A 25852-nucleotide genomic window follows, 5' to 3' on the forward strand; every position below is an offset into this window, starting at 1 on the left:
TGAGTCCCATCTATAGCTCCTACAACCCCAGGCATATAAGTGTTTGTCAAGAAGCCACGAGCTAGTTCTGGTAGCTCAGCCTCTCTTGGCCATGAAATAAAGATGTCTTACAGCCCTCAGAGCATCATAAACTTCCATGAAAACCCTGTGGAGCGATCATTTGCCGACCTCGAATCGATCTCCAACCCCAAGGAACGATTCAATATTCCCCACTACCCACATAGTCGTCAACACTTTCTTCTCATTTGGTTGTATCCCTGCTGTCATGTGGGGTGCAAGGAAGCAGCAGAGGTCACTGCCCAAGGGCAACAAAAATCCATTTAAAAAAAATAAATAAATAAATAAAAAAAAAAAAAGCCCATTAAGATGCCAGTCCTAAAACAGGGTCCAAAGCGGTAGTCAAAAACTAAAGGATGAGTGTCTTGAAACCCCCTCTTGAAGGAATGTAAATGATGATAGGTTGATGTAAATGATAATAGGTAATGACAATACGCGAATAAAGATTAAACTACATAATACCCTTCACAACCTGTTTTGTTTCACATTATGAGAACATTCCACTGATTATTATATTACTTCGGACCCCTTGAGTCCCTGGTAGGTCAATCAGAATCACTCATGTTTAACCCTTCAGGAAACACACGTGTACACTTTCGTCGCCAGAATATAAATATCAGTTATTGAACTTATTGAACTTACTGAATTATTAAACACTACTATATGACTTACCTCCAGTGTTTCTCTGTACACACAAAGGTGGCTCTTAAATTCTTCTCGAGAATACAGAAACACAATCTCCTCCACATAATCCCTGACTCTCACAGGACTCTGTGGCCTCTCTTCTCTCTGCTCCTCTTACCTCTTTAAAACTTAATTTCTTCTTTGAATAACATCCACAATGTCTTCGAGCTCTTCTACTAAGAAGAGCGCAGCTGCTTCGAGTCTCCTGTGGGTGGCCTTTTTTGTTAGCTCCGACCAGCGGATCGATTGTCCCAAACAAATGGGGTAGGGGGGGTGCGGGAGTAGGGAGTAACCTCCCTTTGGAACACACCCCTGCCCGGCCAAACCTAACCGTTATGCCATCCACGAGTTTATATTTCCGAAACAATGTGACTGGTGGCAGCCACAGCAGCACCACATGATAGCGCAACTCTTTCATGTACAGCGATGGAGTTCCTCACTTCTGTAGGGAGCTGCTGATTAATTCATAAAAAAAAAAAAAAAAAATGATGGAAAAATAACTTATTTATTTTGCAATGCTGCCAGTCATCCCAACACTACTTTAAATTGGGTATAAGGAACATTTGCATCTAAGTAACAATTAAACAAATAGATAAATAGATAAAAATAATAAATAAAACATGCGTCCAAGTAAAAGAAAACAAATACACAAGTAACTGAAAATTTATATTTGAAAATATGTAAAAAAGAAAAAAAATGATAAATTAATAAAATTAATAAATAAATGAACCGTTTTAAATTATGTAGATGATTCACTAAGCCTGTAATATGCTTCCAGTAATTGGTGAGTGGTACTTTACGATTTCTCGTAAAAACAATAATGGGTCCAGCACATCGAAAGTAATGGCTGAGCTGCTTGCTCTACCATGTAACTTTGATAACCTTTTATGACAGCCTTTTTTACATAATTGTTTAAGAGAATACTTTAACCAAGGCCCATACTTTGGAACGCTTTGCTCTCTCACCACGACGACACGAGAGAGCTCGTCAGAGCTTCTCTCATACACCCCATCTCTCTCTCTCTCTCTCTCTCTCTCTCTCTCTCTCTCTCTCTCTCTCTCTCTCTCTCTCTCTCTCTCTCTCTCTCTCTCTCTCTCTCTCTCTCTCTCTCTCTCTCTCTCTCTATCTATCTATCTATCTATCTATCTATCTATCTATCTATCTATCTCTACCAAAGCACCAATAGAACAGTCAGAAAGGAAACTTGAGATGAAGTTACAGAGAGGACAAAAGCCGTAGGAGGATAGTTTTGAAATCAAAGCTTTGTGCCAGACTCTATCAAAAAATTTTGATACGTCTAAGGCAACAGCAAAAATTTCACCAAAATCTCTAAAAAGAAGATGACCAAGACTCAGTAAGGAAAGCCAGATCACCAGTAGAGCGGACTTGACGGAATCCATACTGGCGATCAGATAGAAAGTTGTGAAGTGATAGATCTTTAAGAATCTTCCTGTTGAAGATAGATTACAAAACATTAGATAGGCAGGAAATTAAAGCAATAGGACGGTAGTTTGAGGGATTGGAACGGGATCAGAAAGTGAATGGAAAGGGCGCAGAGAGCGAATGAAACCAAGCGAGATGTGCCAAGTTCCATCTGCGGACCAGAGTCCCGAGTGTACCTTTGAACATTCATTGTTTTTGTCCTGCATTCAAACAAGGGTCAGTTTATAAGACATCTTGAGCTTATAGACTATGGTTAAGAATACATTTCATCTTATTTACTATCCCAATTTTTGTGTCACGGATCACTATTTATTTGTTTATTTTTATTTATTTATTTTTAGATTAGTATTTTCACATATGTATGCCTATACATAATTCTGGTGTCCTTTTCAACTTAGATATATAAAAAAAGAACAATATTATACTGTTTTTTTTCTGTACATAATATGCTTTTGTTTTTGTAACAATATTTGCATAAAACATTCAACACTGAATGGAAACATTATGCTTTGTGGAAACATTAGCTTTGCATTCATTTTCTTTAATTATGACCTCTAAAGATAATGTTGTAACCCTACATAGAGCATTATATTACATAATAAACAAAAAATAAATAAATAAAACACACAAGAAATGAAGAAATAAAAGGAAGAAACAAGAAATAGACACAAGAAAAGAGGAAAAAAAGAAAAGACGAGAGAAGAAAGAAGAAAGCAGAATAAATAAGAGGAGCAAAGAAATAAAGCATAGAATAATAACAAGCCAGTCCCCTCTGGAAGGGTAATTCACACTTTCACACCAGATGTTCAGGACAGAACAATAAGAAGGGATTAGCACAAGATGCGGTAGCCAGAACAACAAATATGAAGCGGATCACTACTATAGAAGAAATAAATAAATAAAAAAGAGGATAAATACTGTATCAAGAATGCGGAACGAGGGAAGGCGGAGCCCGAACAGAGGGGAGAAACTAAACCAGGATAAATAGATCAACCTATGGAAACATATCAACGCCTATATGCTCTCCGCCTTCAACATTGTCTTATTTTCTGATTGGCCGGAGGTAGTCTGTGATTTGTCAAGTGTAGCTTATGAAGGATTATATGTAGTGTCGGATTGGTCAAAAGGTCAAAAATTAATGTTTCATTGGTCAGAGGTGCATGTATGACCTTGCCTGAGGGGCCGGTCATTTTGTAAGGTCGTTAGGGTATATTATAGCGTGTAACAGTGGAATAACTCAGTAGCAGATGGAAAGGTAGAGGTTCCAGTCCCAGATAGAGAGGCTGAGAGGAGATGGAGAGGCACATCTTGTTGCAGGTGAGTAGAGCTTAAAAGTGTGCAATGCAGTCTAAGAAATTAATTTAATTATTATTTAATTATTTAATTGTTATTGATTAGTGATGAAGGCAAGAGGAAACATACTATTTGCAGGATTTTTGATGTTTTGATGTTTAGTTATATGATGTGTATTTTTTTTTCATTTTTTTTTTTTGTGTGTGTATTATGTATGATGTTGCTGACATGAATATTGAAGTTTGACTTATTTAATATGAATTGCATTTTGTCATTGAAATAACTGGAAGATAACTTGCACGTCGCTTGACGATAACTGATTTTATACTTAATTTTAATTAAATATTAAAAACTATTAGTGTCTATCACCACTTCTAATGAATTAAATATTAAAAATTATTAGTATCTATCACCCTCGTGGCCACCCTTATAATAATTACTGTGATCCTGCGTACAATATTGCAAGCACGACAATTACAAAATACGCAAATCTCTTACAAGCAAATGTCTGATGTGTTTCAGGGAATGAATAGACTAAAGCTCAGTGTCATCTATAAGTGTCGTGAATGAATTTATTACGGAAGACAAGTACAAAAAAGTTCTAAAATTCAGTTGTTAGTAAAATCAGAAAATGTGATCAATATTGTCTGATTTATTTATTTATTTTTATTTATTTATTTTATTTATTTATTTTTTTATTATTATTTTTTTTTATAAATAAATTGATAGGTTTTGAAAGGCTTTAGTGAAAAGTCCAGTGTGGTGTTCAACACGGCAAGAATTTAGGTCACTCTCCATCTGCGTAGGTGTTGAACCGTTGGCCATAGTTACTTGGCCTGATTTTCATGATAACATCATCGAGAACCAACCATCCGTCAGTTCTGTACCAGCGGATAGTGCGGGAGTTTCGGGCCCTGGTGACAGGGAAGGTGGCTGTGAGGGCCGCCCTGTGACACTTCTTGTACCACCATCCACCGCCGTTGTTAGAAGCGCAGTTTCCTTCAAGTGAATCGAGATCCTTGTCGTAGGTGCTGAAGGGCTCGCCGTGGTGCATGGAGGTAAGGGCGTCGTAAGACACGTTCCCAGAGAAGCCACTTGTCAGAAGGCGGAAGTTATTTCCTTCGCTTGCCACCCTGAGAAAAGAAGCCAAGAAATAGAGGCAGATAGGCATGTATAATTCTGTGAAATGTATAATTCTGTGAAACTGTCATGAAACATGAAGAATTTTAAGACTTCTGCTTGCACTGATACTTGCCTGGAGATGCAAGGAGCCGTCGGTAACAAAAATGCAGCGAGTGCAGGGGAAAACATCATTGCGAAGAATTTTAAGAGGTAGCATGAAGTATTCAGAGGGTGGAGGAAAGGGAAGAATAAGCCCTGCATTGTCCAAGATAGAGTTTTTAAGAAATCTTTGTGCGAAGAATTCAGCTTTAGATATAGATGTGATAGCAGTGGTGCCATCTGGTTCAAACAGAGGAGGGAAAAAAGAAGAAGCAAAGTTATCAGAGATGTTTTTGGCTAGGTACCAGAAGTCACGATGGGAGTAAGATCTTGAAAGATTTTGACACTTTCTATTAAAAAAGGAGTTTTTTAGCCAATTGGACTTGACATCGTTCTGGGCAGAAATATAATGGGCATGAGATTCTGGTGATGGAAGGTTCAAGTACCTTTTGTGGGCCACCTCTCGATCATGTATAGCACGAGAACAGGCTGTGTTAAACTAAGGAATGTACATCTCCATGCCAGACACTATCACCTCTGTTAAGCGCTCGGCACACAAAGACGGGTCTCTGACATGGAAGCAGTAGTCATTCCAAGGAAAATCAGCAAAATACCTCCTCTAGAAAATACCCCAACTAGCAGAGGCAAAACACCAGAGGCACCTTCGCTTAGGGTGGTCCTGAGGAGTTATATTACAAGATACAGATATGAGATAACGATCGGAGAAGCCCAACGGAGAAGAGAGGGTAACAGCATAAGAAGAAGGATTAGAGGTTAGGAAAAGGTCAAGAATGCTGGGCGTATCTCCAAAACGGTCAGGCATACGAGTAGGATGAGGTTGTGAATTTCTGTATCCACATCACGTAAGGAAGCTGGCCAATACAATTTTTGACAACCACTGGTATAGGGTAGGAAGTGGTGGTGGTGGTGATGGTGGTAATAAGAATAATGGTGATGGAAAGAGTAATGTGGTAATGTGAGTTAATGGTGTTGATAGGAAAAATGAATGGTGAATAGTGATGTTCATCGAGTGTGAAATAATAATAGCAATAATAATAATAATAACAGAATAATAATAATAATGATAATAATAATAACAATAATAATAATAATAATAATAATAATAATAATAATAATAATAATAATAATAATGATGATAGTTGAAAATAATCATAAGTAAATTATAACAATAGTAATAATAATGATAATAAAAATAACAAACACGTCCACACCCTTGCCGCCCACATTTCATGGCATGCCTTTCCCCTGGGTCCTGACGCCTTACCTATCAATACATGCAGTGAGGTCAACCTTCATCCTTTGTCTTCCGAACGCCAACCTTGGCCGTGACCTGAGCCGGCCCAGCAACCACCCCTATTATCAGTCAGTGTCCGCCCAGCCTTGCTGGCGGACATGCAGAGTCCATGTCCACCCAGCCTCAGTGGCGGACATGTGACTTCCGTATTATGTCTTGTACAGTTTATTTTGTTAGTATAACGCATCAACATTACCACCGTCTTCCTTTGGTCACCTCTACACAGAAGTATTAGTACTAGAATCTTATATATATATATATATATATATATATATATATATATATATATATATATATATATATATATATATATATATATATATATATATATATATATATATATATATATATATATATATATATATATATTATTTAGTACATATGTAGCCGTCGTATATGTACAACTTACACGATGGCTAGAGATACTTATATACATATGCTGTAACGTGACAATTTATGTTTTATTTTTTAGCGCTATATTATTGGTAGCAATTGATGTTATACATGTGAAGTGTATGACGCGCCTAACCGAGAGCACAACTGAGTGAGAGGGGAGTGCAGGGCCAAGGAGACGCACTGAACTTGCCCCCTTAGCTATTTTCCTCGCCGAAGGGTCGGTTGTTGTGACGTGAGTGTTGATAACATATCTACAGCATAATGAACATCATTGGCTGTAGGGGCCCACCAGCGTTTTCAAAGCCACTTCACGATAGTCACGCTTACACATCAGACGTGTCTCGGCAGGGCGCTGAGAGTAAATCCCAGTAAATTCTTGAGTGTTCACCCGTAAATCCCCGAGTATAATCACTTGCATACAGCCAAGAGGACGATTGTTTCCCGCACTATGTATGTATTTATTATAGTGTTAGATAATAAATACTTATGTGACTATGAGGATTTGATGACGTGTTAATGTAATTTATGTAACTGCTTATATTAATTAGATACTTACGTAACTGTGGAGATTCAGTGATGTGTATTAATATAATTACACTTATCGTGCATCAGATCACGCGGACGAGGGGGCGACTTCCAGTGTTTGTGTTGGTGGTGTTCATCTGTAGAACCGACTGAACCTAAAGTGTAGGCATTTCTGTATTGACTCATATTTTTTTTCGGAATTGACGTGATGTGTCATGTCACTGATGTACCTGCTTTCCCTGTTGATATACTTTTTGTGTTATTCTCGGTATTGGTGATGATATGTTAATTCGCAGGTTTGACCGTTTCTGAATACAAAGAGCGAATACTACACAGTCACCTCCAGTACAATACTGTAACAAAGCGTCATGCGGCGCTTACAACATAATAATAAGAATTATAATAATAATAATAATAATAATAATAATAATAATAATAATAATAAGAAGAAGAAGAAGAAGAAGAAGAATAATAACAGCAACAACAACAACAACAACAACAACAACAACAACAACAACAACAACAACAGTACAAATAAACATAATTAAATAATAACAATAAGAAGAACAGGAACAAGGTATTCGAGCCTTCAGGAGGTAAACAGCTTACACTGGGAAGCCACAGAATCTGACTTCTGATCTCTCTAAAATTTCTGACTTGTGCAGAGCAAATTTAGTATTGCTCAATGCCTCAAAACTCAATTTTTCCATCTGTCATCTCAACACAAGATTCCAGATAACTATCCCCTCTTCTTCAATTACACTCAACCGTTCACTTCTACACTGAACATCCTCGGTCTGCCCTATCCTTATAACCTAAACAGGAATTTTCATATCTTATCTCTAACAAAAGTAGCTTCTATGAAGTTAGGCGTTCTGGGTCGTCTCTGCCAGTTTTTCTCACTCCTAGTTCTGTATAGGGACCTTATCCGTCCATGTATAGGAGGGTTCCACTCATACCATTCTTCTAGACGGGATGGACTCAAAAGTATTTCGTCCTATCAACTTCTCTCTTCTATCTACAGCCTCTTTCATATCGCCGCAGTGTTGCGTCTCTTGCTATCTTCTACTGGTATTTTCACGCCAATTGATCTTATGATCCTGTCAACTTCATGGCTCTCCACCTCCCGCGCCCTCGCTGCACAAGAATCTTTACATTCTCTCACCACTATTTTATCCACCTCTCTAATGTAAGAGTTAACCAATATTATCAATCATTCATCCATTTTGCTTGTAAGCTTTGGAACTCCTTGCCTGCTTCTGTACTTCCTCCTTTCTTTGACTTGACCTCTTTCAAGAGGAAGGTTTCAAGACATTTTTCTTTTAAGTTTGGAAAACTCTTTTGACCTGCGCTTGGGACTGGCACTCTAGTGCGCCTTTGTTTCCCAATTTTTTTGTTGCTTTTGGTAAGTGCTCCTCTTACATAATAAAAAGGTAAAGCATTGCTCTCTCTCACACACACACACACACACACACACACACACACACACACACACACACACACACACACACACACACACACACACACACACACACACACACCATTCGCATTAGACGTCCCCATCTGCCCCTGGTGGAAAGGGACTATCTTGTGACCCATCATACTACACCCCAGGGACCCAAGCACACCACAGCTTGCTTGTTGTCGGGACAACAAATCCCAACAACATTAACTAATTTACCCTTGTTCCTTCATAATGTGAATTCCCTACCCCGCAACTAGTCCGTATCTGAGACTACAACATATGCAGTGTACTTCCTACGGAGTGGCTCGCACTCTATTTGGGTCCATATGGCAATGAGCTCTGCCAATTGGGCCAACACCCAATCCAAGTAATGACCAAGGAAATATCTGAACACTGAGACCCATAAAACTTTAGTGGTTAGATATAAGCTATGTCATCCATGATGAGCATGTTTTTAATCCAGCGCTGTTCTCGCACCTCAAAGAACCCTCAAGTCACTTCAGCAAAAACTGTCTATTAATTTCTTCGTCAGTTCGTAATTAAGAAAAGAACTGGTCTCATTGATGACCAGTTAGAATCGTGATCGTTAGATGTCCCCAACCAGGAAAAGCGTGTCTATTGAAAAACCAGAGATCTATCACATCAGACACTCAGTCATTTGCTCAAGAGCTGGAATTGCTCGCCAGTCGATGAAAAATTTGCAAGGGCTGGAACCTGCAAAGTGAGAAACGAGGTGTGCACGGATGTGTGTGTGTGTGTGTGTGTGTGTGTGTGTGTGTGTGTGTGCGCGTTTTATGTAGGAAGGGCACCGGCCAAAGGCACCAAAAATCGCAAAAAAAAAAAAACACTGAGGTGCTGGTCCCAGTACAGAGTTAAAAGCGTTAGTCAAAAAATACAGGATAAGTTTCTTGAAACCTCTCTCATTAAAGAGTTCAAGTCATAGAAAAATAGGAATACAGAAGCAGGCAGGGAGTTCCAGAATTTACCAGAGAAAGGGATAAATTATTGAAAATACTCGAGAGGAGGAAAGAATAGGGATGAGAGAAAACAGAAAGTCATGTGCAGCGGCACAAGACTTTCTGCCTCGGGAGGAGGGGAGGCATTCAGTAAGCAAGATCAGAAGAGCAGTTGGCATGAAAATAGCGGTAGAAGATAGCAAGAGATGCAACACTGCGGTGATAAGAACTAGGCTGAAGACAGTCATTTAGAGAATAATTGATAATACGAAAACCTTTTGTGTCCAACTTGCGTAAAGAAAAAGAACGGTATGAGTGAAACCCCCATACATGTGAAGCATACTCACTATACATGGACGAATAAAGCCCCTGTAGAGAGTTAGCAGCTAGGGAGGGTGAGAAAACTGGCGGAGACGACTCAGAAATACTAACTTCATATAAGCTGTTTTAGCTAAAGAAGAAATATTAAGTTTCCAGTTCAGATTATAAGTAATGAACAGACCGGAGATGTTCAGTGTATAAGAGAGAGACAGATGAGTGTCATTGAAGAAGAGCGGATAGTTTTCGGAAAGGTTGCGTCGATTTGATAGATGGAGGAATTGAGTTTTTGAGGCTGTGAACAATTCTAAGTTTGCTCTACCACAATCAGAAATTTTAAAGAGAAGAAGTCAGGGGTTTCATGGCTTCCCTGCGTTAACTGTTTACTTCCTAAAGGGTTAGAGGTCGACGAAAAGATCTAGAAATGAGCAGGATAGTATTATCAGCGTAGGAATGGACAGGAAAAGAAATTTAGTTTAAAAGATCATTGATGAATAATAGGAAGAGAGTGGGTGACAGGACAGAACCCTAAGGAACACCACAGTCAATATATTTAGAAGAACAGTGACTGTCTAACACACAAGGAATAGAACAGTCAGAAAGGAAACTTGAGATGAAGTTACAGAGAAAAGGATAGAGGCAGTAGGAGGGTAGTTTGGGAGTCATACCTTTGAGTCAGATTCTATTAAAAGCTATTGATTTGTCTAAGGCAACAGCAAAAGTTTCACTAAACTCTCTAAAAAAATAATCAAGACTCAGAAAGAAAAGCCTGATCACCAGTAGAGCTGCCTTGATAGAACCCATGCTGGTATCAGGAGGAAGGTTGTGAAGTGACAGATGTTTAAGAATCTTCCTCTTCAGGATAGATTAAAACACATTAGATAGGCAGGAAGTTAAAGCTATATGACGGTAGTTTAAGGTATTAGAACGGTCACCCTTTTTAGGAAAAGGTTGAATCTAAGCAAAGTCCCTGCAAAAAAGAAACGTGGATGTTGATAGATACAGTTGATTGATTGATTTAAGTTATTGCGCCGGAACATCGCTGTCATTTGGCGCCGCTACAATCCTTTAAAAGGCATAAAGATTGCAGTTTAAAATATTGATATTAAAAAAAATTATATATATATATATATATATATATATATATATATATATATATATATATATATATATATATATATATATATATATATATATATATATATATATATATATATATATATATATATATATATATATATATATATATATATATATATATATATATATATATATATATATATATATATATATATATATATATATATATATATATATATATATATATATATATATATATATATATATATATATATATATATATATATATATATATATATATATATATATATATATATATATATATATAGATAGATAGATAGATAGATAGATAGATACATAGATAGATACATAGATAGATAGATAGATAGATAGATAGATAGATAGATAGATATAGTTCTGGTAAAAAAAATGTAAAAAAAAAAAACACTAAATCGTGAACATAAAAAAAGAAAAAGGAGTGAACCACAAAAAAATGAATAAAAATAAACAAATAAATAAATAAAAATAAATAAAAATGATAGGTTTGGTATATTAATGTTTTAGTTAATTAGTTTGATTTAAAATCAGAGGGTACTGAGCCCACTGACCCAGACCACGATGTCTGTTGTTGTTCGTTCCACACCCAAAACACTGACCTCACTGACGCAGATGACTGGCGTTGTTCGTTACGTGCACAAGACACTGACCCCACTGCCCCAGGCCCCAAGACCCAGGGTTCGTTATGTAACATCCTCACTTGTACTTGTCTCCATGTTCTCCCAGTACAAAGATAAAGTTCTGCTTAATACTATATTCCTTATAAAGTAAATAGAAGAACAGTTAAAAGGTAGTCTTTAATTTGTTTAAGAGAACAATCGAGATTGAAGTTGTTAAATTTACATTCTTCAGAAAGACGTAGGTTAAGAGGTGACTTGATAGAAGTCTTCAAGTGGTATAAAGGTTATAACAAGGGGGATGTAGGCAAAATTCTTAGGATCAGCAACTAGGGTAGAGCAAGAAATAACGGGTTCAAGCTTGAAAAATTTAGGTTTAGGAAGGAGATAAGAAAAAAATTGGTTCTCAAATAGAGTGGTAGATGAGTGGAACGGACTCAGTAATTATGTTGTTAGTGCTGGGACACTGGAGAGCTTTAGGAGAAGATTAGATAGGTTTATGGATGGAGATAATAGATGGAAATAGGTAGGTATATTTCATACAAGGACTGTCACGTGTAAGCCTGGTCGCTTCTTGCAGCTTCCTTTATTTCTTATGTTCTTATGTTCCACAAATATAAGAACTTCATGTCTCGGGAAGAGAGACCTCTCCAAGTATCATCGACATCTGGAAAGTCACATCTTAATCGCGATAACGGAAAAGATATCGCTCCCGCAGCTCCACCAGACTGGGACAATCCACTAGAAAGTGTCGCATTGTAAGGGAAACTAAGCAGTCATCACAAAATGGCTGGGTTTCACGGAACGTGAGGTTGCCATGTGTGACCCGTCCGGAGACGGAGCAGTGAAGTCTCTGAGTGAAGTTATTTCACCTGCCTTATTGGTGACAACCACATCTTCCCACCTGCCCTGCCAGTTGGCAAGAACTGCCATCCTTATACTGGATTATAAGTCATGAAAGGGAATTGGGGTGGAAGGAGCAACCCGAGTTCATTCCCATGAATTCCCACATATGCAGGTACCCAATAAAATGTTACGTGATATCCTCTGCACTGAAGCAGGTGAATCCAATCTAAAATAGATTATTTTAAGATCTGGGGAGGGAGAGAAGCAGTAAAATGCTCCAGTGCAGACAACGCACTACGAGAGTTACAAAAAATAGTAAAGCTTGAAATTGGTAAGGTAAAAATTATTTCTAGGGCAAGAATAATAGGGTAGATAATTCTGCCATAAAAACATAACCAACTCTTGGAAGGATACCGCCTCGACAGAAGAAAGAGAATAATTTGATTTGACAGGGACGGAGCCAGAGTGTGTCGAAGAGTGTTCAAAAAATAAAGCTCAAGACTCATACTATTGTAATGAGTTTTTATTATTAATAACAGGAGGGCAGATCGATACTCGCGAAAACTGCCAGTACCCGAACCTTTAAAGGCGACAGGGGCAAATGGAGATGGAGGGTATATCAAACTCGGTCATGACAGACATGACCCGATATCCAAAAGGCTTGGGAAAACTAAGCCGGCATCAAGTAAGACGTATATCATGAAAATTTGCTGTACAAGTGAGGTGACCGTTCTAATCCCTCAAACTACCATCATATTGCTTTAATTTCCTGCCTATCTAAAGTTTTTGAAACTATCCTCAACAGGAAGATTCTTAAATATCTGTCACTTCACAACCTTCTATCTGATGTATGAAGAGTGAAGATCACTCTATTGGTGATCTTCTGGCTTTCCTTACTGAGTCTTGGTTATGCTCTTTTAGAGATTTTGGTGAAACTTTTGCTGTTGCCTTGGACATATCATAAGCTTCTGACAGAGTTTGGCACAAAGCTTTGATTTCGAAACTACCCTCCTACAGCTTATATCCTTCTCTCTGAAACTTCATCTCAAGTTTCCTTTCTGACCGTTCTATTGCTGCTGTGGTAGACGGTCACTGTTCTTCTTCTTCCTCAGGGTTCTGTCCCGTCACCCATTCTCTTCGTATAATTCATCAATGATCTTCTAAACCAAATTTCTTGTCCTATCCACTCCTACGCTGATGATACCACCCTGCACTTTTCCACGTCTTTTCATAGACGTCCATTCCTTCAGGAAGTAAACATTTCACGCACGTAAGCCACAGAACGCCTAACTTCTTATCTTTCTAAAATTTCTGATTGGGACAGAGCAAACTTGGTATTGTTCAATGCCTCAAAAACTCAATTCCTCCATCTATCAACTCGACACAACCTTCCAGACAATTATCCCCTCTTCTTCAATGACAGTTAACTATCCCTCTCTTCTATACTGAACATCCTCGGTCTGTCCTTTACTGAAAATCTGAACTGGAAACTTCACATCTCATCTCTAGCTAAAACAGCTTCTATGAAGTTAGCTGTTCTGAGACGTTCTCCCCCCCCTCCAGCAGCTAACTCTGTACAGGGGCCTTATCCGTCTATGTATGTAGTATGCTTCTCATGTCTGGGGAGGTTCCACTCATACCGCTCTTCTAGACAGGGTGGAATCAAAAGCTTTTTGTCTCAGCTCCTCTCCTTTAACTGACTGTCTTCAGCCTCTCTCTCATCGCCACAATGCTTCATCTCTAGCTGTTTTCTACCGTTATTTTCATGCTAACTGATCTTCTGATCTTGCTAACTGTATGCTTCCCCTCCTCCCGCGACCTTGCTGCACAAGACTTTCTTCTTTCTCTCACCCCTATTGTGTCCACCTCTCTAATGCAAGAGTTAACCAGTATTGTCAGTCATTCATCCCTTTCTCTGGTAAACTCTGGAACTCCCTGCCTACTTCTGTATTTCCACCTTCCTATGACTTGAATTCTTTCAAGAGGGAGGTTTGAAGACACTTATACTTAAATTTTTGACTACCACGTTGGACCCTTTTCTGGGACTGGCATCTCATTGGGCTTTCTTTTCTTATTGTTTTTTTTTATTGCCCTTGGCCAATGTCTCTCCTACATAAAAAAAAAAAGTTAGAACTTTTCCAAGGCTCCCGCCGAGCCCTTTTTAAGGTGAGACGCATGCGGGCAAACAGTTGTCGAAAAGCCTTCAAGCAGTGAATGCTCCCACGATGTCGTGGAAGGGGAAACAAGGCAACACGCTTTTCGGGAATGGCAGCAGTACAGTCTATATTCCACCAGGGAAAAGGACGTTTAGGAAACCGACCAGAGGTTTTAGGGACAGACTGAAGAGCAGCGAACTGCAAAACATCAGTGAAGTATCTTGCAGCCTCATCACAATTCCCTATCTCATCTACTGAGAGAGCAGGTGTGCTGAGTTCTGTGAATAGCTGCCAATCTGCCTTATTTAGATGCCATCGTGGAAGACGTGACTGTGGTGCAGAATCAGGTGACTCTAATAACATCGGGAAGTGACCGCTTTCATATAAATCTGGTAAATCTTTCCAGTTAAAATCATAAAAGGAATTAGAGGTGCAGAGAGAGAGAGAGAGAGAGAGAGAGAGAGAGAGAGAGAGAGAGAGAGAGAGAGAGAAATCCATTGTAAAATTACCGGCTTGAATATGGAAATAGGTCACGTCCCTAAAGTTCAAACTCTGATCCTGTATCCTGGATAAAAGAAGCAAGTAAAAAACCACTAGTCTTGACAATGTCAGCATCCCACAAAGGATGGCGACCAGTGAAGCCTTCCAATAAAAGAAGAGAAAGAGTAGATAAGAGGTTGCCAAGTTCATTCCTTTCGATAGGTACACTGGGAGGCAGATGCGGATAGTACAAAAACGATTTATAAAAAAAAAAAAATACCTTAACAGCAACAACTTTCAGCGACGAGTGAATTTGCAGGTGGAAAAAAGAAATATCATTGCAAACAATAATGGCAGTGCCACCATGGTAGAGTGGAAAAGAAAACACAATACACGCGTAGAACAAAAGTGAGAGGATTCTCCGAGCATTGTCTCTTGCAAACAAATACAAACGGGAGAAAACCTAGAGGTCAATATCCGGAGTTCCTCCCAGGATGCACGCAAACCTCGACAAATCCACTGCAGACTCTTGAATATTATTATTTTGATGGAGATTTCAGGGATCCCCAGGGAGATTTCAGGGAAGCCCAAGAGAGAAGCTTTCCTTTGCCAATCTGATTAGGTACTTTACTTGGGCAGCGAGGTTTATTTGAACCTACATTACTTGTAGGCACAGAACTCTGAGATTTGAGTAACTAGTGTGGGGATAGCTACTCGCACACGAGTCTCTGAAACTCCTGAAAAGACCGGAGGAAGAGGCCTAGATGAATTGATATCGTTCCTGGAGAAGAATTGATTGGGAATTTGAGCAGAAAACCTTCAATGTCCATCTCGGATGTGGAGGAATCACTTTCATTAATAGCGTCATCTGACTCTCCTAAAGATATCTTTCTAGAGGAAACGTCCGTCGAGGTTAGGGACTCAGCAGACCCCCGCGAACGAAGATTCAGGAGGAAGCGTGGGAAAGTTGTTATTATGTATTTGTGGAGGCTTAAAATTAAGTCTTGGGAGTCGTTCGTGGTTGGGAATCCGTGGGGGCGTGGACTTCTTTAATTTGAACTTTTATACGAGGAGCCTGTAACGCGGCTGGTGAACATGCAGTGGTGGGCTCTGCTGAAGATGAAGTGGAGGGTTTCGCTGAAGATTAAGTGGAGGATTTGACTGAATATACAGACGATAACTGAAGGAACGATATTCTCACAAGAACGGAATTGATTAAATGATAATTGAGAAAGGCGGGAAGGTGTTACAACCTGTGGTAGAGATAGAAGAACTTCAGTGGAGGGAAGAGGCGTATGTTTTTGTCCCATCATCCTTCTGACTAAAAAGAAGTTCTTGCCTGGCACTACCTAGATTAATGAACTGAGAATTAGTCAATTGAAGGATGTCTTACTCAAGATGGTACCTCCTGAATTGTCGAGAACGTAGTGGATGAACTTCTCTGCAGAAGAAGCAATAAGGTTTTGATTCGGCTTTAGGAGTAGGGTGTGAGTCAAGGGCAGAGCAGTGACCGCACCGGGGACTATTTGTATAATTGTTCTTCACATGACCGAGCTCGTAGCACTGGTAACATTGCAATGGACGATCGATGAAAGCCTTTACTGGGAGAGAAAGTGAACCGATCTTAACAAACTCAGGGAGAAAAGAACCATAAAATGTGAACATGATCATATTATCATGCCTCTAATCTTGGCCACTCTTTGAACAATATCAAGACATAACTGAAAGATGTCATCTTCTGATAACTAACTGAATGCTCGGTGTGGTTTGATAGATTCAAGGATTTCATCAGAAGGGCAGGATAGCTGGAGGAGCATCATCGCCTGTGTTAAATCTTTAACTCGGATCAATACACCTTTACCGTACTTCTTGATGTTATTTGTAGGGAGCACTTCTATTTCCTTTTCTAGATATTTAGCAGCGTGAATAAAGATCCCTCCACTTTTCTCTATAATATCTTCAACATCATCAAAGATTATCAAAAATCATCATCAAAAATTATTTGAACAATAATCATTCTCGCTGTCAGCTACATTGCTTCAGCGAATGACCACAGCAGTTAAATGTTTGCCTCTGAGACGCAGAGAATTTATTGCCTCAAGAGCAGCTTTGGTAACTACATCAGATGTAAAAGTCACATAGCACCGATTAGAGAGACAATCACTATCGTATTACAGAAGAATACGAAGAACCGTTCCAAAAGGCTTGAAGACTGAATGAAAAGAATAGTACGGTATGAACTGGAAGCATAAACACTGATGATCATAAGAGTGTCAAGACAAGACTCAACAACTGACCCAAGGGGTCTTCCACCATGAGAACCAACAGCAGGGGGAGTACGAGCTCCTGCCTGCACAGCACCAACACGACCACAGGGTGATGTCTCGAGGGCCTGGTGAACTCCCTTCATTCGAGTGGCCCCTCATTCGAAAGTGTGTGCACGACAAAGCTAAGACTTCCTACCACAACGCATCGCAGCCCAGGCACCGAATCATCCAACACAGGACGACCTCAAAAGGTGGCTCCTCTGGTGAGCGGCACCGTTGGCCCTACTGGCAGCCTAACTCCAGGGACCAATTAGTCTGGTCCCTCACTGGGGACCTTATTAGCATGGGTAGCCCTCTCCCCTTAAGTAGGACGGAGCAGGGACCGAAGCCCCCCTCTAGCCTTGCTCACCAGGTCATAGGTACAAGCACGCCCCCCAACCCCCACACCACCACCACCACAACAAAGCTATTCTAACTACGAGGGTAGACAGAGTTGAAAGAGTTTGACTATGGAGGCACAGTTCCGGAGAACAATAGGAGGGACCCTATCAGGTCCATTAGACTTCCGAGGATTTAGGCCACCGAGGGCATGGAAAACATCATTGCGAAGGATTTTAATAGGTATCATGAAGTTGTTAAAGGGTGGAGGAGAGGGAGAAACAAGCCCTGAATCATCCAAAGTAGTGTATTTAGCTAAGGTTTGAGCGACTTTAGAGATAGATGAGATTGGAGTGGTGCCATCAGGTTGAAATAAAGGCGGGGAAGATGAAGAAGCAAAGTTACTGGAGATGTTCTGTCTAGGTGCCAGAAGTCACGAAGGGAGTTAGATCTTGAAAGATTTTGACACTTTCTATTAACCTAAAATAAACTAAACTAACCTAAAATAACCAAACCTAATTTAAAGTAAAATAAACTAACTTAAATAAACCTAACCTAATAATAAAATAACAAAAAAAAACTAACCTAAAATAACTTAAAAAGTTACAAGTTTTTCATAAAATAGTGAAAAAGTGGAAATAAGCCGGAAATCGCGAAGTGGATTAGTATTCAAATCACTTCAGCTAAAAATTTTCCAAGAGTGGAATTATTGTGGTATATACCGTTGGACAGGAAGTTTCATTGTGCGTTCAGTGGTATGTGTCTTCTCTTGTTGAGTCATAAAAGTTGATGAAAACTGCAGAAAACTGAGGTCATTTATATATTGCATTTTCGGTAATTTTATACTTTTCTCAATTGAATTCACTCACAGAAGAGATGAAGGCTATATCATATTAAACTGATATCATATGGTACATTTTTCATTACAAATGGCGGCATAATTCATGAAATATTAGCGTTTGAATAGCATTTCATTCGGGCCGCGATGGGCCGGGAAACTTTGCTAATATTCAAATCACTCTAGCTATAAACTTTGCTAAAGCCGAATGGTTGTGGTACGTAATTTGGACAGGAAATTTCATTGTGCGATCAGTAGTATGTATGACTTCTCGTTGAGACAAAAGATGGTGAAAATTGCAGAAAACTGAGGATTTCTTTACAAAATACTATTTCGACACCCTTTTAGTTTTTGGAAATTAGCAATATATTTCAAACAACAGAAGAAATGAAAGCTATATAATATAAAATTGATAGAGTTGTGCTATTATATGGTGCTAATTTCGTTACGAATAGTAAACTTCGCCTTGATCATAATAAATGAGTTTTTGGCTAGTTGGAGAACAGACGTAGCATGAAATATAAAACGCATGAGATTTAGGTGATGAAACGCTCAAATACCTTTTGTGGATCACCTCTCTATCATGTATAGCACGTGAACAAGCTGTCTTAAACCAAGGTGTGGAAGGTTTAGATCGAGAGAAAGAACGAGGAATGTACGTTTCCATGACAAACACTATCATTTCTGTTATGCGCCCAGCACACAGAGACGGGTCTCCGACACGGAAACAGTAGTCATTCCAAGGAAAATCAGCAAAATACCTCCTCAGGTCCCCCCAACTAGCAGAGGCAAAACGCCAGAGGCACCTTCGCTTAGGGGGATCCTGAGGAGGGATTGGAGCGATAGGACAAGATACAGATATGAGATTGTGATCAGAGGTCCCCAATGGAGGAGACAGGGTAAGAGCAAAAGCAGGATTAGAAGTTAGGAAAAGGTCAAGAATGTTGGGCGTATCTCCAAGACTGTCAGGAATACGAGTAAGGTGTTGCACCAATTGCTCTAGGTCGTGGAGGATAACAAAGTTAAAGGCTAGTTCACCAGGAAAGCCAAAGCTGGTGGTGAACCTTGAAGTCTCCAAGAATAGAGATCTCTGCAAAAGGGAAGAGTCAGAATGTGCTCCACTTTGGAAGTTAAGTAGTCAAAGAATTTCTTATAGTCAGAGGAGTTAGGTGAGAGGTATACAGCACAGATAAATTTAGTTTGAGAGTGGCTCTTTAGTCGTAGCCTGATGGTGGAAAACTAAGAAGATTCAAGAGCGTGGGTACGAGAGCACACATATATATAGTTGCACACATAGTCGCAACATACAGCTTTGGACTGAAAATGAGGACAGACAAAAGTAAGAGGGAACAGAAAAGGGGTTACTGTAAGTTATCTCAGACACCTTTGGTTCAGTGAGGAAAAGAAGATGGCATTTAGTAAAAGAAATTCTTCAGATTGAAAATTAGATATAAGACCGCGAATGTTGAAGAAGTTAATGAAGAAGCTGAGGGCGTTGTGAAGACACTTAGAGTCGTAACCAGAAGAGCAGTTCGACCTGGGGACATTTGTGGTCCCCTTCCCGGGTGGGACTTCGAGGCTGGTGTAGGAGTCGCCATGATAATTTTGAATTTTGAGTGGAGGGTGTGTGTGTAATTTGGTGCTTGTAGTTTTATGTGAAGAAAGAGAGTTGTCTGTAGAGGGCAGGAAGTGACTGCCCTCTTGCGTTGTGAGACACACCGGAAAAGGTTCAGTGAGGTCACAGCTGGGCTTAATGATAAGTTCATAGCACCCCCCTGACCCATTGCTTTGTACCTCACTGGGAGTAATTATCGTTTCGGCAGTATGTGTGTGTGTGTGTGTGTGTGTGTGTGTGTGTGTGTGTGTGTGTGTGTGTGTGTGTGTGTTTGTGTGTAGACAAGGAGATACATAAAAGAAATAATGACCTTAGTGTACGTGATATCTTCATGCAACTGAGATCTACCTAAAGGTCTTGTAGGCAGCTTGGAAGATCCCCAGTTCCAGGTCGTGTAAGATGAACTCCACCTCGAAGGGTTGTCTGAAAGTGAGGGCATGCAGGGGCGCCAGTCCATACCACCACTCCCCTGACCCGGGGTGACCAAAGCCCTCACGGTATTCTACCCACGACCTGCAAAATAGCAGTAGCAGTAGCAACATCAGCAACAGCAGCAGCAACAGTAGTAGTAGTAGTAGTAGTAGTAGTAGTAGTAGTAGTAGTAGTAGTAGTAGTAGTAGTACTAGTAGTACTAGTAGTAGTAGTAGTAGTAGTAGTAGTAGTTGTAGTAGTAGTAGTAGTAGTAGTAGTAGTAGTAGTAGTAGTAGTAGTAATAGAAGTAGTAGTAGTAGTAGTAGTAGTAGTAGTAGTAGTAAAGAAGAGGAGGCGTTTGTGGTGTGTCAAGGAGGAGGAGGAGGAGGTGGTTGTGGTGTATCAGGGAGAAGGAGGAGGAGGAGGGGGAGGAGGGGGAAGCTGTGGTGTGTCAGGGAGGGGGAGTTGTGGGTTGTGGTGTGTCAAGGAGGAGGAGGGTGTGGTGTCTCAAAGAGCAGGAGGAGGAAGTCGTGTTGTGTTGAGGAGAAGGAGGAGGAGGAGAAGGAGGAGGAGGTTGTAGTGTGTCAAGGAGGAGTCAAAAGTATTCCAGCTGCGACACAACAAAGATAATATGTCATTGCTCTTCTTTTCATCATGTCATTTGCTAACGTGACGTGCGGGTGAATTTCGAGATTCGGTGATGTCTGCTTGAAAAAAAAAAAACTGTCAAAGACTCAACAATTTGGCTGGAAGAGAAAAAAAATCGTATAATAATTTTTTTTTTCTCTCTCTCTCTCTCTCTCTCTCTCTCTCTCTCTCTCTCTCTCTCTCTCTCTCTCTCTCTCTCTCTCTCTCTCTTGTATACAACTTGCATATGTAACATTTAGATAGTCGATTCGTATAATCCGACACATAGTTTATATCTTCAGAATAACAAGACATCGAGAGTCATGTGGTGCAGTGCTGAGACAACGGAGGCGACAAAGTAAATAAAGGTATGAAATGAGAGAATGTGGTATCGTAATAGGAGTCGGGAAATAGGATGTTTGAAATACTGGATGATGTAATTTTGACCAGTATTCTGAAACACTTTGCTCTCTCTCCATTATTATATTCAAGGGCCACAGAGATGATTAGCCTTGATTTCAAGATTATCTCTCCTGTTAATAATGTAGAAATCTTGTTAATCGGTCACTAGAACCATAAAAAAAAAAAAAATTAAAATCCATGCAACTTCAATTAGAGCCTTTTGAATATAGTGGAGTGGCATCGCTTTAGAATATGGTCCTTTGTCACAGAAAGGTGATAGGGAGATGCAGTAAGTTCACTTCAGACACCGAACTCTACGTTTCTCAAGACATACTCGTTTATTATTGCTGAGGCAATGCAAATCTTCCTTCAGTCGTGTGAATTTTGCTACGGTGAGGCGCCTTGTGGTGGTGGCAGGGTTTATGAGGCAGCCTTGAGCATGAAGGTGGTGTCCAGGGTGATGACGGGCATTGCCAAAGATGCAGGAGAATGGAAAACACGGCAGGGAGGTCGTCTCAGTAGGGATAGCGGCACTATGTAGCTCCCGAGAACAGGAAGAGCACAAGTGGACGCAGAAAGTGCGAAACATCCGTCTCTTATCTCTCTCTCTCTCTCTCTCTCTCTCTCTCTCTCTCTCTCTCTCTCTCTCTCTCTCTCTCTCTCTCTCTCTCTCTCTCTCTATATATATATATATATATATATATATATATATATATATATATATATATCACTATCTATCTATCTCCCGTCGAAAGGCTGTGTCCCATATAGATTATTTCGTAATCTATCTATCAATCTGTCTATATGTTCGTCTGTATTACGTATATATACAATTTTTGACTGGACTGATCATGAACCTTTTCCATTAGATTCAGTGCGAAATTTACGTAACATTGTTATCTATAACAATTCACTCCATCCCATTGCTGTTGTTCTTTAGATTTCTCTCATGATGTGGATTCAATTATCTCTCTCTCTCTCTCTCCCTCTCTCTCTCTCTCTCTCTCTCTCTCTCTCTCTCTCTCTCTCTCTCTCTCTCTCTCTTACATGTAGAGGAGGTTCCGGCTTACCTGGTGGTGTCCCCACCTACCTGTTGAAGTTTTCAAGGCCCCACGTTGAGTTTTGTCTGCGCAGTATGACCGTCCATCCTCCTGTCTCCTTTGCGCCCGCATTCCCCATGTCGCAATAGGCTTGCACAGGTCCCTGCAGGCACAGCGCGTAGTGCTAAGGTGACGGATCTAAAATTTATTACTAAGTCAAACCGCTCTAATTATTACTGTATATATTTTTTTTTTTTTTATTGTGAAACCTGATATCTCTCCGAATACATTGAGAGAGAGAGAGAAAGAGAGAGAGAGAGAGAGAGAGAGAGAGAGAGAGAGAGAGAGAGAGAGAGAGAGAGAGAGAGAGAGAGACCAGGAAGTCCGCAACGAAGGTATCTCCTTAACTGTTCACATCTATGGTCCCTGAAGGCTTAGCTGATCTTGGTTTGCAAGTCACGCCCCTGCCTCCACAGCTGACCGATCTGCTCAGTTCTTGCCGCTTCCCAAAACTTATATTCTTAAGATGCATTTGGTCACATGAATTAGCCGTGAGGTAATATGATTTCTAGAGATGTGAAAAGGAAATCAATGATAATATCTAAATATAATTATTGAGAAAAAAAATGTAGAAACAGGTAAGCTGTTTTTTTTTTTTTTTTTTTATCTTATCCACTGGATTGTCGGATAAAGTAAAAATGTACTTCATGTAGAACCTTTTGAAAGTAGTGAAGATGCGGACTGAAGTGTTTTAGAAAATAGTCCTCACGATGGCTCGCAGTGAAGGCGTTGTGTGGATAAGATGATAAGATGACACTTGTTTTCACAGATAGGACAAAAGTGAGGAAGCATGTATTATTGCAAAGAATTTAGAAAAAAAAGCGATAGACCTTTTGTTCCTAACTATTGTTGACTGTTTGATGTATCGCCACTACTGTAGATACACTGGTACGAGTACGTTAGCAATCTTATTGGAGAAAAGTTGTAGCATAAGGGAAGAGAAAGAAGTAATGTATTTCTGCTGCTGTTGGGATGGAGCATGAATATAGAAATGTGTCATGTGATCAGAGAAAATTAACTTTAATGAGAACGCAAAAGATGATAAAAATGTCAAATAGAAACCAAACCGAAAGCATTTCGTCTTATCAGTTCCTCTCCTCTAACTGACTGTCTTCAGCCTCTCTCTCTCTCTCATCGCAGCAGTTGCATCTCTTGCTATCTTCTATCGCTGTTTCCTCACTAACCGGTCTTTTGATCTTGCAAACTGCATGTCTTCCCTCTTTCCAAAGCCTCGCTGCACAAGACTTTCTTCTTTCTCTCACCCCTATTCCGTCCACGTCTATAATGCATGAATTAACCAATATTCTCACTCATTCATCCCTTTGTTAAACACTGGAGTTCCCTGCCTACTTCTGTACTTCCTCATTCCATTGACGTGAATTCTTTCAAGAGGGAGGTTTCAAGACACTTGTTCTCCATTTTCTTATGATTGCTTTTGACCTCTCTTTGGGGACTAGCCCATCAGTGGTCCTTTCACATTTTTCAATTATTTATTTATTTTTGCACTTCTGTTACGCTCGGCCAGTGCTCATTTCACATGAAAAGAGAAAGAAAGGAAAGACTCGTACCTTAGGGTCGAGGGTTGGGAAGGTCTGGTACACGCCGCTCAGGGCTTCGGGCTGCTGCCAGTGGATGTCCGAGCAGTCACGAGGTAGGTAGAGGGCGTTTACCTGTTGAAACGTATATTGGTCATCGCTATACATATGTAATGGCACGTATTACTGGCTTAACGGATTTTTGTTGAACTATATTTTATTTGTTACTTTTATTTTTCATTTTACCATTATTAATGTTTTTATGCAATTTTATAGTCCGGCCCCATATGACCCAAGTTGGTGCGGAGCCACTCATTAAACTTCACCTCACATCACTTGATCAGTAATACACAAAAATTTCCCTCCTTGAAAGTTTTTGCATCGACACTGAGGAAGCATGAACATATTTACAGCTGCGGTCAGTTTTTCCTGTCATCCACTGGTCACATGACACACTAACACGTGATATGCATTCCTGAAATATTTTTGTAAACACGTGTAACGAACAAACTCATATTACTATGGACACAATATGGAGGTGCGGAGGATTACACACACACACACTCTCTCTCTCTCTCTCTCTCTCTCTCTCTCTCTCTCTCTCTCTCTCTCTCTCTCTCTCTCTCTCTCTCTCTCTCTCTCTCTCTCTCTCTCTCTGTCGGATCTCAAATTTGATCGAAGAATTCGGCTCTCTCTCACACATCAGTTACAATCATTGTATGTACTATCCTCTCAATACACCTTTCTGTCTCAAATAATTCTTGACCTTATAGAACTTCAGTTTTCCCTTAAAGCCTAACAGTTTCCAGTACGTACTTTTTTTTTTTTTTTTTTTTTTTTTTTTAGCTTAAGTCCTTCAGCCAAATTCCACGTAAAAAAAATTCACAGCCGCCGTAATTATTCCCGTCACCTGCAGCACGCCACGAAACAGTAACGAAACTCACTAATGTAGAAATAAATTTGATATTAATTACAAGAGCAGGCAGTGTAGTGTAGCATTTACTTGAGCATTCTTGTTCATGTGCGCCTCATCTTATGATTCGCAGTGACCGGATCCACGGAAGGCTATGAATGCGTTTGAGGGGCAGGCCAGGAAGGTACTGTACACTATTTACGTCTGCAATTCGGCAAGCATTGCTGTACCTCCGCGATAATGTGCGTAAAACCATTTTTCATTAACGTAGACGGCTGATCATGCATGGACCCTCCAAAAATGACGTGCAACAGCTGATTACCGAAAATATATAAGCAAGTCCGCTACCTACACAGTGCTAAAGTCGCTCTTATCCTTAATACGTACTCAGCGTTGTGGATTAATTAATGCAAAGGAAGAAATTAACAAACTACAAACTTACGGTTCTGTAACCTTCCGTTGCGCGATGCGTCCTGTTCCCATTCCTCAAACTCGCTGCCACCTCCTCCTCTACCCTCACCGCCGGCTCTGCCACATTTGCCGCTTCCTCCACACTTGCCGTCTCCTCCACCTTCGCTGCCGCCTCCTCCACCTTCGTCGCCGTCTCCTCCACCTTCGCTGCCGCCTCCTCCACCTTCGTCGCCGTCTCCTCTACGTTCGCTGCCACCTCCTCCACCTTCGTCGCCGTCTCCTCTACGTTCGCTGCCACCTCCTCCACCTTCGTCGCCGTCTCCTCCACCTTCGTCTCCGTCTCCTCCACCTTCGCTGCTGTCTCCTCCACATTCTTCATTGTCTCCTCCACCTTCGTCGCCGTTTCTTCCACCATCGTCGTTGTCTCCTCCACCTTCGCTGCCGTC

General features: G+C 40.2%; 2 protein-coding genes across 6 annotated transcripts in view; one reads left to right on the plus strand and one right to left on the minus strand.

The window, feature by feature from the left end:
- Window positions 1-3721: 3721 nt before the first annotated feature.
- Window positions 3722-25852, minus strand: part of LOC135096506 (fibrinogen gamma chain-like) — a 26946-nt gene continuing 4815 nt past the window's right edge. For 2 of the 3 annotated variants that reach the window (XM_063998024.1, XM_063998025.1), the window contains exons 2-6: window positions 25438-25852; window positions 24116-24217; window positions 22538-22650; window positions 20356-20520; window positions 3722-4610 (exon numbers count right to left, since the gene is read on the minus strand). The exon at window positions 25438-25852 is cut by the window's right edge. In XM_063998024.1, coding sequence (XP_063854094.1) covers window positions 4265-4610; window positions 20356-20520; window positions 22538-22650; window positions 24116-24217; window positions 25438-25852 — 1141 coding nt within the window. In that variant the 3' untranslated portion in view covers window positions 3722-4264. The remainder of the gene's footprint in view (window positions 4611-20355; window positions 20521-22537; window positions 22651-24115; window positions 24218-25437) is intronic. The other variant, XM_063998026.1, reaches the window with a different exon arrangement.
- Window positions 6706-25852, plus strand: part of LOC135096507 (uncharacterized) — an 89619-nt gene continuing 70472 nt past the window's right edge. For 2 of the 3 annotated variants that reach the window (XM_063998030.1, XM_063998036.1), the window contains exons 1-2: window positions 6706-6859; window positions 21348-21413. The gene's annotated coding sequence lies outside the window, so the exon portion shown is untranslated. The remainder of the gene's footprint in view (window positions 6860-21347; window positions 21414-25852) is intronic. The other variant, XM_063998034.1, reaches the window with a different exon arrangement.

Source organism: Scylla paramamosain, unplaced genomic scaffold (genome assembly GCF_035594125.1).
Source record: "Scylla paramamosain isolate STU-SP2022 unplaced genomic scaffold, ASM3559412v1 Contig4, whole genome shotgun sequence".
In the NCBI taxonomy this organism is placed as follows: domain Eukaryota; kingdom Metazoa; phylum Arthropoda; class Malacostraca; order Decapoda; family Portunidae; genus Scylla; species Scylla paramamosain.